At 39.5% G+C, this 14294-nt stretch overlaps 1 protein-coding gene across 7 annotated transcripts in view; it reads left to right on the top strand.

Annotated features, from left to right (window-relative positions):
• atf7ip (activating transcription factor 7 interacting protein) overlaps nt 1–5697 on the top strand; it is a 72793-nt gene extending 67096 nt beyond the window's left edge. For 6 of the 7 annotated variants that reach the window (XM_061976966.1, XM_061976968.1, XM_061976964.1 and 3 more), the window contains exons 12-13: nt 2737–2816; nt 4893–5697. In XM_061976966.1, coding sequence (XP_061832950.1) covers nt 2737–2816; nt 4893–5351 — 539 coding nt within the window. In that variant the 3' untranslated portion in view covers nt 5352–5697. Of the gene's footprint in view, nt 1–2736; nt 2817–3728; nt 4044–4892 lie in introns of those variants that run through there. The other variant, XM_061976970.1, reaches the window with a different exon arrangement.
• The last annotated feature ends 8597 nt before the right edge of the window (nt 5698–14294 follow it).

Below are 14294 nucleotides of genomic sequence, written 5' to 3'. Positions count from 1 at the left end.
GGAAATATGAGCTAAAAGGTGCTGTCCACGCATGTGACCACTAAGTCTTTAGAGCAGTGGTCCTTAACCTGGGTTCGATTGAACTCTAGAGGTTCGGTGAGTCGGCCTCAGGGGTTCGGCAGAGCCTCCGCCACGGGGATCAAGACACACCCGACTCATCGTGTAAATAAAAACTTCTCTTTTGGATACGGCAACAGCAGAAGTCGCACTGATTTGCAGGTGTGTAATTTGTTGTGAGTTCATGCACTGTGTTGGTTTTGTTCTTTGAACAAGGTGGTGTTTATGCACGGTTCATTCTGTGCACCAGTAAAAAAAACATAACTTTGTCTTGAATTTGAAAAAAACTAAACATTTTATTTTTCACTGAAGAAGGGTTCGGTGAATATGAAACTAGTGGGGTTCGGTACCTCCAACAAGGTTAAGAACCACTGCTTTAGAGGTTTTTAAGCATTAACTTTTGTGTTCAGATATCACGTCTGCGTTTTTTTCAATGAATTATCAATAGAAATAGGATGTAAAGAAAATGTGGGAGACGATCAGGAGCACCGGAACAAGCTCGCTAGTTAGCTAACCGTCTAGCTAGCTTACTTGTTGTTGCTCTCCTTTGCTGCTAATAGGGTTGCAAAATTCCGGGAATATTCAAAGTTGGAAACTTTCCATGGGAATTAATGGGAATAAACATTGAATGCAACATGCTAGATCTTGCAGCATGATTATTAGCTAAAACAATCTGATTTAATGCAAATTCAGTAGAATTTCAACCCTGCACTGTGCATTCCTCCATCACATGTGCATACTTGCCAACCCTCCCGGATTTTCCGGGAGACTCCCGAAATTCAAACATGGACGAGGTTCCACTGACTTTTGATATTCCTGTGAACCGCACTGTGGATACAACGGGAGCACGTACGGTGAATATTCGCACCACAGGGAATGAGAAGTCATCCTTCACTGTGGTTCTAGCTTGCCATGCTAATGGCCAGAAACTTCCACCCATGGTGATATTCAAAAGGAAGACCTTGCCAAAAGAGACCTTTCCAGCCGGCGTCATCATAAAAGCTAACTCGAAGGGATGGATGGATGAAGAAAAGGTGAGCGAGTGGTTAAGGGAAGTTTACGGGAAGAGGCAGGGTGGCTTTTTTCACGCAGCTCCGTCCATGTTGATATACGACTCCATGCGCGCCCACATCACGCTGGTTTTTAATATATTATTAAAGTTTGACTGACCTATCTGACTGTTTTTTTGACATTCCCTTTAGCGCAGTTAGATGCGGCTTATAACACGGGGCGGCTTATAGGTGGACAAAGTTTTGAAATATGCCGTTCATTGAAGGCGCGGCTTATAACCCAGGGCGGCTTATGGTGCGGAAAATACGGTATATATATATATATATATATATATATATATATATATATATATATATATATATATATATACAGCTAGAATTCACTGAACGTCAAGTATTTCTCATATATATATATATATATATATATATATATATATATATATATATATATATATATATATATATATATAATCTTTGAAATACTTGACTTGGTGAATTCTAGCTGTAAATATACTCCTCCCCTTTTAGCCACGCCCCCGTCCCACCCCGACCACGATCACCCCCACGCCCCTCCCCCCACCTCCCGAAATCGGAGGTCTCAAGGTTGGCAAGTATGCATGTGCAGTGCATTCTTTCATCACATGCACAGATAATTCCCAGCATGCTACACACTACAGCAGGGCTATTGAGGCCACACTAGTATTTGAGCCCAAGGACTTTATCCAGTCGGGTAAGTGTGTATGATATTACTGGGGTAAATATATTTGATCTATGGCAGTGGGGTTCGGTGAGTCGGCTTCAGTGAGTCGGCTTCAGGGGTTCGGCAGAGCCTCCGCCGCGGAGGTCAAGACACACCCAACTCATCGTGTAAATAAAAACTTCTCAATGTTCCCTCTAATTTTCCATATGTGTGAGCAAACGCATAAACTCCTTGAGCATTCAGTGGAGCCCATGTGAGCGACGTCAGACGTGCACATGCACTGTGGTCACACCTGCAGCACACCTGTCCCAAACAAGTTCAATGTTTTATTATTATAATCAAATGACAGCAGTCATTTCCATGATATTATTTTGTAATATAAGTGTATTGGCCCACTTACAATGACTATAACATATTGTTTTTCATGAGCTGTGTACTTGTATTATATGTCTGGGTGGGGGGGTCCTGCTTTGGAAATATTTCAGATATCGCATTTAGTTCCCACTAAAACATTCACATGTTGCACAATGAGATGTAAACATGGGATCATGTGTACATTCCTGTAACTTTGTTTTGTAAGAGATACCTTTATTAGTATTTCTTTAATATAATAACATCATTTTATGATTACGGTTCGGGTTTGGTGAATGCACATATGAAACTGGTGGGGTTCGGTACCTCCAACAAGGTTAAGAACCACTGATCTATGGTATTTAAGTGGAATAGAGGTGTAATTGCTTGTAGACTACTCCAGCAGACTTCCACTCAAGCTAGCTAGCTGTTCCTGTACTTGTTCAATGATTTTGGGGCCAATATCTCTAGCTAGCTAGGTTTATGTACCACCAAGGTTTGGACACCCCGCTAGCAGAGGTGTATTTTCCCAGCATGTCTGAAGAGGTTCTGGACAAACCGAGATGAGGCTTGATGCACGGCGTCTCACGGAGGACCATGTGTGCTCTCTCTCTGCAGGTTCCGGTGCCAGGTCTTCCCCACAGAGCAGCCAGAACACCTCCAGCAGCAACCCGTCAGGGAACACCCGCCCCCAGCTGGTGAGGATTGGCAACTGCATTCTGTCGCATATTTTATCGGAATTATTTTTTAATCTTGTTTTGAGGATCGAACCCAGAACTTCTAAGATGGTGACTTTACAGGTTCTTCTGAAAATCATTTAACTAGTTTGCGCTCTTCAAAATGACATTCTTTCTCCAACAGTTTTTTTGTAAGTTAAAGAATTTCAAAACAAAGTAACAATAATACTTCAACTAGTGGGTACCAAATACGGTACTTTTTTTTGGCACCGGTTGAATCCCGCTGGTCCAAAGTCCATGGTTCAGTACCTGGTTTGCGCTTGACATCACGTCCGGTTGCCGACTACTTGCGCTTTGGCACTCCAGCAGCACTGAGAGCCGGCTCAGCCAAACTACCTCTTAAGTAATGTTGACATTTTACATGCCAACAAAGTAATAAGCTCACAAAAAGCGCGTACTTTGACGACCACCGCCTCTGTCCGTCGCACCGAGCACCACTCTGCTGCGTTTTTTTCTCCTGCACCATGACTAGGGAAGGGTGTTCAAACTGGGTCATACAAGTAAAAGCTGTGGATGATATATAATCAATAGTCACTGACTTGAGTTACTTTCGTAGGCCACCAGATGGCGACTAAATGGCAGCTGTTGCTTATTGGACTTATGCCGTCTCACGGGCCACATTGAAGACCCAGGGCCCCTCTGATGTAGCGGTCTGTATCGCTTATGATACGTTAGGTGTTACAGGTTTCAAAGGCTTTTCAAATTTACGACGTCTTTTTTTGCTAAAAACTTACCGAATCGTTCTAAATAAACGAACATATTGGCGACCTCAACTCCCGACTGGAATGGAATTGTTGTTAAAACCAATCGTCTTTTTTTTTGATGGCGTTGTCCGACTTTGGGAGAGGACCTGACAGATTGTCTTTCTTGTAGGATTCCTCAACAAAAGCGCGTACTTTGGATAGGATAGGACTTTATTGTCAAACGAAACTTTGTTTTCAGCACAAAGCCGTTCAAGATGAGACAAACAAACATTGTACAGGGTTACAGAACAGGAAGGCTGATGGGTAGCCACAAGGCGCCCGTAAAAGATGGGAAAAAGGTCAAACGCTGGGGAAGGATGAGTAAAAAAATACAATCTAGACTGGGCTCCTAAGGGGGCGTAGTCTGGAGTGGGAAAAAACCACCATAGCAAAGCACATATACATATTACAACGTACATCTCCAGATACCTAGCAACAGAGGGGAGGGAGTGGGGGGCCATGGTGGCAGGTCGCAGCTCTCAGGCGCTACCCATCCTTCCATCACCCCTATGTGATTTGCGTTGAGAGTGTTGGATTGGGAGTGGGTTTATGTGTGTGTGGCGTATATTTTTTGTGGATGCATGTGTGTGTGTAAGCCTGCAGTGTGTCTCTGTTCTTTGACGACCACCGCCTCTATCTGCCGCAACGGGCACCACACTGCTGCGTTTTTTTTCCTGCACCATGACTAGGGAAGGTTGTTTGGATGATATATAATCAATAGTCACTGACTAGAGTTACTTTCGTAGGCCACCAGGTGGCGACAAAATTGCATCTAAAAGACCGCTGTTGCTTATTGGACGTGTGGCCGCTCTGATGTAGCGGTCTCTAACACCTCTTATGATACGTTTGGTGTTACAGGGTCTCTTTTTGCTAAAAACTTACCGAATCGTTCTAAATAAACGAACAAAAGACTATAAAAATGGGAGTCATTACCTCCCTGCTTGGCACTCAGCATCAAAGGTTGGGGGTTAAATCACCAAAAATGAGTCCCGGGCGCGGCCACCGCTGCTGCTCACTGCTCCCCTCACCTCCCAGGGGGTGGTCAAGGGTGATGGGTCAAATGCAGAGAATAATTTCGCCACTCCTAGTGTGTGTGTGTGTGACAATCATTGCTACTTTAACTTAATCTTGGCGACCTCAACTTCCGACTGGAATGGAATCGTCGTTAAAACCATCCTTTCTACCGCTTGTCCCTTTTGGGGTCGCGGGGGGTGCTGGAGCCTATAACAAACCAATTTTTTTGATGGCGTTGTCCGACTTTGGGAGAGGACCTGACAGATTGTCTTTCTTGTAGGATTCCTCAACAAAAGCGCGTACGTCGACGAGCACCGCCTCCATCCGCGGTACCGGCACCACTCTGCCGCCCCTCCCGGCGGCGCCGGTGCCCATGACGCTGCCGGCCGAGGCCCAGCGGACCTCGCCCCCCCAGCAGCCGCAGCTCAAGCTGGTGCCGAGTCAGACGGGCATCGTGCTGTCCTGGTGCGTGTCGGAGACCGACCTGACGTGCGCGGCGGTGGAGAGCTACCACCTGTACGCCTACCACCAGGACAACTCCAGCGGCAGCGCGGCGCAGCAGCACTGGAAGAAGATCGGCGAGGTGAAGGCCTTGCCGCTTCCCATGGCCTGCACCCTGACTCAGTTCCAGTCGGGCTCCACCTACCATTTTGCGGTCCGGGCCAAGGACATCTACGGCCGCTTTGGCTCCTTCTGCGAACCCCAGTGCACAAACGTCATCAATTCCAGCTCCAACTGATAAGTATTGGCCTTTGACTCTTCTTCTTTTAGTCCACCTCGGTCTTAGACCAAGTCTGTAAATACTTCTCTGCGGGGGAACTGCAAGGTCGGCAGTTTGTGTCTTTTCCACGGTGGATAGGGTTTGTATATACGACTATTCCTCCTCGCTGTCCATACGGAATAATTTATGTTATCGGCTCATGTTAGTCTCACCCATTTGCTCTCCTGGAGTCATGATGTCACCAGGGTCGTCATGGAAACAGAATTGCACAAACGTGTACGTGTGGTAGGCAGTGAATGACAACTTTTGTAAGTTTTGTCTGGTAACCAGACTTGTGACAAACACAATAAAAGGTTTTATTAAAGCCCCGACTTGACTTCTTTACCCTCGCTTTTCCACCACCTTTTTCTTGTAGTATGCAAGGGTATTTTGATCATTTTTATTTGGGAAAAAAATGCTAAAAACACATATTTAAATACAAAACATTGTCAGCTTTGTATTACAGGTGACTTAAGTATTTTATTAATTACCTTTTTTTTTGTTTTTTTCTTACATTTCATCTGTAAGAATATAATAATAGTATTAATAATAATAAAAATAATAATGCAATTGTGTAACTGCTTAAGAGTGTCAAAAATTCTGCCTGTATGAAAATATTGATGTTCAATTACACATTTAAGTGTTTATAAATATATTTTTCAAATTAATCATTTCATATTCATAAACAAAATGTTTATTTTGAAAGCTTCTAATAACTCAGTGGTGTCCAAAAATCCAAAGTATGCAAGGGTATTTTGATCATTTTTATTTGGGGGAAAAAATGCTCGAAACGCATATTTAAATACAAAACATAGTCAGTTTTATATTACAGGTGACTAAGTATTTTATTATTTATTAGTTAAAAATGTGTATTTTTCTTAAATTTAGTCTTTAAGATTATAATAATATTAATAATATAAATGAATAATACAATTGTGTAACTGCATAACCGAGTGTCAAAAATTCTGCCTGTATGAAAATATTGATGCTCAATTACACATTTAAGTGTTTATAAATAATTGTTTTTAATTTATAATTTTTTATTTGTATTTATTAACTAAACTTTTATTTTATCTAATTTTTATTTTGAAACCTTCTAATAATTTATTTCAGAGTTGCCCAAATATTGTAAAATCAAAGTATGCAAGAGTCATTTTCATATTCTTATATTTATTTTTTATTTTTTGCTAAACATATTGTGTAATTTTTGTATTATGGATGACAGTATATCATTATTAATTATAAGTTAAAATGTCTGCTTTTTCTCATTTTATTGCAATTTGCTTGCTCTTTTCTACTTGTATTTCCCCTGTAAGAATATAACAATAATAATAATATGAATAACAATACGATTGTGTAACTGCAAAACCAAGTGTGTCAGAAATGATGCCTCTAAGAAAATAATATTCAGTTTCATTTTTAACAGTAATTTAGGGCAGGGGTGTCTAAACGTTTTCCACCAAGGGCCGCATACTGAAAAGTCAAAGTATGTGGGGGCCATTTTATCCATCCATCCATCTTCTTCCGCTTATCCGAGGTCGGGTCGCGGGGGCAGCAGCCTAAGCAGGGAAGCCCAGACTGGGGGCCATTTTAATATATTTTTATTTTGCAGAAAAACAGATATTATATGTATTCAAATACAACACTTTGTTTCAGCTTTGCATTATAAGTGTCTTAATTATATTATTATTAATTGTTTTGCTATTTGTTTATTATATTTCCTCTGTAAGAATACAATAATAACAATGATTAAAACAATAATATGATTGCATAACCTAGTGTGTCAACAATTCTGCCTGTATAAAAATATGAATGCTACATTTCACATTTAACTGTGTTTATTATTGTTGTAATTTTTCCTAATTATTTAATTCATAAGTTAGTTGTATTTGGGGTTTTTTTAACTAAACTTCTATTTGATCTTGTTTTTATTTTGAAAGTTCGAATATTTCTAAACATTTTCCACTTGGGGGCCACATCCTGACAAGCCCAGTATGCCGGGGGACATACTTGACTTGCGAGCTAAGCTAGCGGATATGTCCATATATGGTCAAGTTTTACCCAAAGTGCTTTGCGCTAGTCCGCAAAGAGACTGCCAGAAAGCGGCTTGAAGATGATGTGTAAAACATCATCCAATTAACATTTTGAGCAAAGAACCACCATTACATGTTATGTAGACCACAAGGAAGTCTTTTACATGTAGAAAAAAAAAATCATAATATGACCATTTAAGGACAGTCAATCACTAATTTTCGATAGTCTTGGGTTCAAAGACTGTGCACATTAACACAATATGCATGTATTTTATTTTATGACAGACAATAAAACAATAAAACGTAAATGAGCTCCATGTAGTTGTTGCTACAGACACCTTTATTGTGGTAAATGATGGTTTCGTGTTGGTTTATAAGGCAAGAACAAATAGTCGACGTGCATTAATTGTAACTGAACGTCAACAAAAATTAACCACAAACAGCTTGGAGGTGTGCAAGAAGCTGATTGGCTGTTGACCCGGAAAAGGCGGGGCCATAAATACTGGCGGGAGGCGATACAAAATGGAGGCAGTAGCCTAGCAAAAATGGTTCAAAACCTTCCGATAATATTCACAAAAAAATAACTTTATTTTTAGGAAATGAGAGGTTTGGCACAAGGACGACAAGCCGTGGCAGGAGAAAGAGAGTGTCGCAAAGTGGTGAGAAGGTGAATATTTACAACCAAATGTCTCAGAATGCTTTAGTGTGCTGTAGAATGTATTTACTCATATTTAGACAACTTTTTTTTCCTCCCCTAAACTTTATTTTAATAACAATTCACTCTAATACGGAAGTCTTTTTTATTTCATTGTAGTTTTTTTGTTGAACAACAGTCAAGGAAAAAACAAAAGCAAATACAGATAGAGTATTAAATATTAATAAATAATTAAAAATGTCTTAAAAAAAGACAAATATTTGTACAACTATTGAAGTTAGAAAGGTTTACTAATTTTCTGTTCCCCAAGCCACTAGTGTGCCGCGGCACACTAGTGTGCCGTGAGATACAGTCTGGTGTGCCGTGGAAGATGATCTAATTTCACCTATTTTGGTTAAAAATATGTTTTGCAAAGCAGTAATTGTAGTCTGCAAATGATGTGTTGTTGTTGAGTGTCGGTGCTGTCTAGAGCTCGGCAGAGTAACCGTGTAATACTCTTCTATATCAGTAGGTGGCAGCAAGTAGCTAAATGCTTTGTAGATGTCGGGAAACAGCGGGAGGCAGTGTGCAGGTAAAAAGGTGTCTAATGCTTGAACCAAAAATAAACAAAAAGGTGAGTGCCCCTAAGAAAAGGCATTGAAGCTTTGGGAAGGCTACGCAGAAAACTGATGGCTACAAAGTAAACAAAAACAGAATGCTGGACGACAGCAAAGACTTACTGTGGAGCAAAGACGGCATCCACAATGTACATCCGAAAATGACATGACAATCAACAATGTCCCCACAAAGAAGGATAAAAACTGAAATATTCTTGATTGCTAAAACAAAGTATATGCGGGAAATATCGCTCAAAGGAAGACATGAAACTGCTACAGGAAAATATCAAATAAAGAGAAAAAGGCACTAAAATAGGAGCGCAATACAAGAACTAAAACACTACACACAGGAAAACAGCAAAAAAGTCAAAATAAGTCAGGGTATGATGTGACAGGTGGTGACAGTACACCTACTTTGAGACAAGAGCTATAGTGATGCATGCTTGGTTATGCTTTAAAGTCATATCCAACAATTGCGACAAAAATGACTTTTTTACTGTCAACCGAGTTTCGTTTTTTTTAATGATTTCTGCTGGTGGTGTGCCTCCACATTTTTTCACCGCAAAAAATTTGCCTTCGCTCAAAAAAGGTTGAAAAACACTGAGATAGAGTATTAAATATTCCATCCATCCATCCATTTTCTACCGCTTATTCCCTTTTGGGGTCGCGGGGGGCGCTGGAGCCTATCTCAGCTACAATCGGGCGGAAGGCGGGGTACACCCTGGACAAGTCGCCACCTCATCGCAGGGCCAACACTGATAAACAGACAACATTCACACTCACATTCACACACTAGGGCCAATTTAGTGTTGCCAATCAACCTATCCCCAGGGGCATGTCTTTGGAGGTGGGAGGAAGCCGGAGTACCCGGAGGGAACCCACGCAGTCACGGGGAGAACATGCAAACTCCACACAGAAAGATCCGGAGCCTGGGAGCCCAGACTACTCAGCAACTTCGTATTGTGAGGCAGACGCACTAAATATTAATAAATAATTATAATTTAAAAAATTACAATAATTTAAAAAAAAGACAAATATTTATACAACTATTGAAGTTAGAAAGGTTTACTTATTTTCTGTTCCCTAAGCAAAATAAGATTTTGTCGCCCTCTATTTCTGCCAACAATATCCTTCCATTCATTCTATTTCCAATTCTTAAACGCTAATCAAAAAACAAAATTAGGGCCGTTTTTCAATTTTTATGATCTATGGCAGATTTGAAAACAAACTAAAAAAGGGTTGATTTGCATTAAAATACTGCCATAAAATTGGATTTTGTGCCGTTTTCCTTTTATGGATTTTTATTTTTCCAGATAAAAACAAAAGTGGTGTATACATTCATCCAAAGTGCAAACATTTGTGGTGATCTGTGTGAAGACAAATTGAACCGGAAGCAGTATTTTAGCTTTTCCTTTGCGTTTTCCAAGTTTATAAACACATGCTGGTGACCCAGTAAAGAACATCAATAATAACCAGTGTTGGGTTAGTTACTGAAAAACAGTAACTAGTTACAGTTACTAGTTACTTTATTTCAAAAGTAACTCAGTTACTAACTCAGTTACTTACACCAAAAAGTAATGCGTTACTGTGAAAAGTAACTATTTAGTTACTTCTTCTACTTTTTTTTTTAAAGCTCCCATTAATGCCCTTTTAGCCTTCATTTTAGTACTGTTATTGCACTGGAGAATAATACAATCTGTTGATCAACTTGACATACATTTGCATCACTGAACTCTGCTAAGCAATGTGCTCTACATACAACACACAAAGACAAAGATATGTTTCAAAGGGCCAATTTATTTCAGGCCAGAACAAATTGACAAAACTATTTTAAATAGCTGCAACATAACATACATAAGTAACAAACAGCATAATAACACTAACACTAACACTAACCACGTTAAACCCAGATTCCGAACTAATAAAGGTCTTAACTCATTCTCTTTCTATGCCACTTCAATATGGAATGCACTCCCAACAGGTGTAAAAGAAAGGGCATCTCTATCCTCCTTCAAAACCGCACTAAAAGAACACCTCCAGGCAACTACAACCCTAAACTAACACCCTCCCTTCCAGATAATACCTCTTCGGATTGTAAATAATCAAATGTAGACACTTTTTCTTATACTTTCTGATCTCTCTCTCTGTGTCCACTACTTGCTGTACATATCCTACCAAGTCAGTCCTACACTGTTTCAATGTCCATTTCTCTGATGATGCAATTGTTGATGACTGAAGTGTTGATACCAACCAAACCTAACCCCCCCTCCATATCCTACACCCCGGATTGTAAATAATGTAAATAATTCAATGTATATACCCTGATGATTATATTGTGTGATGACTGTATTATGATGTTAGTATATATTTGATAGTATATATCTGTATCTGGACCCCGACTTAAACAAGTTAAAAAACTTATTTGGGTGTTACCATTTAGTGGTCAATTGTACGGAATATGTACTGTACTGTGCAATCTACTAATAAAAGTTTCAATCAATCAATCAATCAATCAACAACATAGCTGTAAAGCTGGCTTCACCTAAGGAAGGCACACGTGACATACACAGAGCCTAACCAGGCAGATTTGAATTGTTGTTTTGGGCAGTAGACGGGATCTTTGATCCAAGACACAACTTACATTTAACTAAAATGTTATTTTCTTTGTGCTCGACAAAAGAAAAGAAGTGAGAATATCTCATACTTGCCAACCCTCCCGAATTTCACTGCCTCTCCCTGGGACAACCATTCTCCAAATTTCTGCCGATTTCCAGCCGGACTTAAGGCACGCCCCCTCCCGGTCTGTGCGGATCTGAGTGGGGACAGCCTGTCGTCACGTCCGCTTGGCCAACCAAAAAGTAACCACAGAACACTATACCGTATAGGCGTATAATGTTCTGTGGTTACTTTTTTGTTGGCCAACGGTTGTATTGCGCACCCCCCTCCCCTCCCCTCCACTCCCCTTCCCACACTCAGACACACAGTCACACGCACACACAGAGAGCGCAGAGGAAGAATCAGAAGCACGTCTCTGCTTCGCTGGAATAAAACACACTCAGATCCTCAGTTTCTAGCCGATACTACATAAAAAATAACGTAAAATAACGCAGTAACGCATCATGTAGTAACGGTAACTGAGTTATTGAATATAAAAAAATAACGCGTTAGATTACTAGTTACCGCCGAAACTAACGGCGTTACAGTAACGCGTTACTTTGTAACGCGTTAGTCCCAACACTGATTATAACACACACATATATATTTATTTTTATTTTTTATAAACCTTTATTTATACATTTCAATATTTACAAACAGTTGAGCAATAATAATAAAAGTAAGTACATAACACAGTACAAAACAGCGCCAGGGGGTTGGAAATGCAAAGTAACTAAAATAGAATGCAATATATATATATATATATATATATATATATATATATATATATATATATATATATATATATATATATAACAAAGAAAGTACAAAGCTATAGACTCACTCAATTTCAGTAAATCATTTAAATTTGGAACACAGCATCATCATTTTCACAGCTTTTTGGTTGTTAGAGGTAGAAAGTGTTTTAACGTAGGGTTCTAATTATTTTTTAAAGGCACAAAAAACAGGTCGGGTATTGAGAAACTTACATTTATGAATATAAAACTTAGCCAATAGTATAATGAGGTTGCAAAGGTAAAATTTCTTTTCAAATTTTTTTTCATACACTGTAAATCCAAATAGCAAGTTTTTAAAACAAAGCACAAATTTGTCATGAATATTGTATAATAACACAAATAATAGCGATGAATGAATGAATGAATGAATGAATGATGAGTTTAGAAACCCTAGCACAGAGTAGGGATGACCACGCCCCCCGCCCCCCGGAGCTCATCTGATTGGTCGCTGCAAAGTCCTTTCTTCTTCTTCTGCTGCCTTCGCTGACTGTTCACGCAGTGTTAGTGCGCCACTTTTGCCCCATCGGTCGCTGAAGGAAAATGAACGTCTGTCTTGTTCATGATGACACCTGCTGAATGTTATGTTATGTTATGTTATTTTCATTTATTATGAAGGAAGCTTCTTGAAGGTAAAGATGGGATGAAAAGTCGACACTCGCCAGTCGTCATCATGACAAATGTACACTCTGACAATCGTCATCATGACAAATGTACACTCTGACAGTCGTCATCATGACAAATGTACACACTGCCAGCAGCCAGGAAGCAGGAACATCCACTTTTGGGGGTAAGTTAGACTTGTTTTCCATGATATTAATACTGTTCAATTGTGATTGCCAACTGCATGATGTAGTCCAGGGGTGTCAAAGTCCTTTTCATGGAGGGCCACATCGCAGTTATGCTTGCCCTCAGAGGGACACTTTTAACAATGAGTAATATATGAATATACACTATATTGCCAAAAGTATTTGGCCACCCATCCAAATGATGAGAATCAGGTGTCCTAATCACTTGGCCCAGCCACAGGTGTATAGAATCAAGCACTTAGGCATGGAGACAAACATTCCTCTTAATCAGGACAAAAAAACAAGTGTTTTTTTGAACTGGAAAAAAATCCCGGTTTTCCAGAAATTCCTGGAATTCCTTATTACCATTTCTTAGTTAAAAATGTTACTACTTCAACATTTCTCCACCGATTTGAAAAATTCCGACACCATTCTGAACATTCAAGTCTTTCAAAATTTTCCCAAAAATATTTTTCATGAAGTGATTCCCTGGAGTACCACTAGATAGAGCCTGTGTACCACAGCCCTGGATCATAAACACTGCTAATTACTAAAATCATTTAGTTAATGGTTAATACACCTTTTATGTAAGTAGAAGGTCGTATATATGTCTAAAATACGTTTTATTGTAATCTACTAAATATGTTAAAGGAGAACTGCACTTTTTTGGAATTTTGCTTATCATTCACCATCGCTGTGCAGGACAAGAACACATTTAAAAAAAATGCATTTTAAAATACGGCAAGTGAGAGGATGCTAACAATGCAGCTCACTATTGCGCTCATTAAGTCCTCTAAAAAACATCCGAAAATTGCCAACAATACTCCATTTACATGTTGTGACCTGAATATTAGCAAGTATTAGAGATATTGTTATTATAAGCGCTAACTGGTTTTAGCAAGCTAACTAGCTCATGCTGCTATATTGACATTTTGAGCTGCTGCATCGCTTCTGAGTTGGTGGCAGTTAATTCTAGATGATAACTCATGCCTCTCACATGGATAGTAGAAGGTTGTGGACATAAACCCACAAGTTGGTCAAATTTGACATCCAACTTAGACCCGGAGATGGCAAGAAAATGTATTTATTTTTAACCCTTCGTGAGGATTGTGATGAATTGTTGATGTAAAGGGGAAGATGTAAACATCCCATCAGTCTTTTTCCCAGTGAGAGCAGACATTGTACATTAAGTGATTGTTTTATTATGTTTGTATATCTTGTTTAACACTTAGCAATGCTGCTACATGATGCTTAGTGTTTGACTCAAGCTGCATCGGTTCAGCACACATCTTCTAAAACTTGTCGATCATCCTCATTATATTCAGGCTCAAAAACAGAAGTTTTTGGGTCATCGTTTGTCCCAAAGTAGTCTTTGTTGTCTCTCATCAAGTCTGCCATGAT

The sequence above is a fragment of the Nerophis lumbriciformis genome, linkage group LG16 (genome assembly GCF_033978685.3).
Source record: "Nerophis lumbriciformis linkage group LG16, RoL_Nlum_v2.1, whole genome shotgun sequence".
NCBI lineage: Eukaryota > Metazoa > Chordata > Actinopteri > Syngnathiformes > Syngnathidae > Nerophis > Nerophis lumbriciformis.
This window is presented reverse-complemented; position numbering and strand designations above follow the sequence as displayed.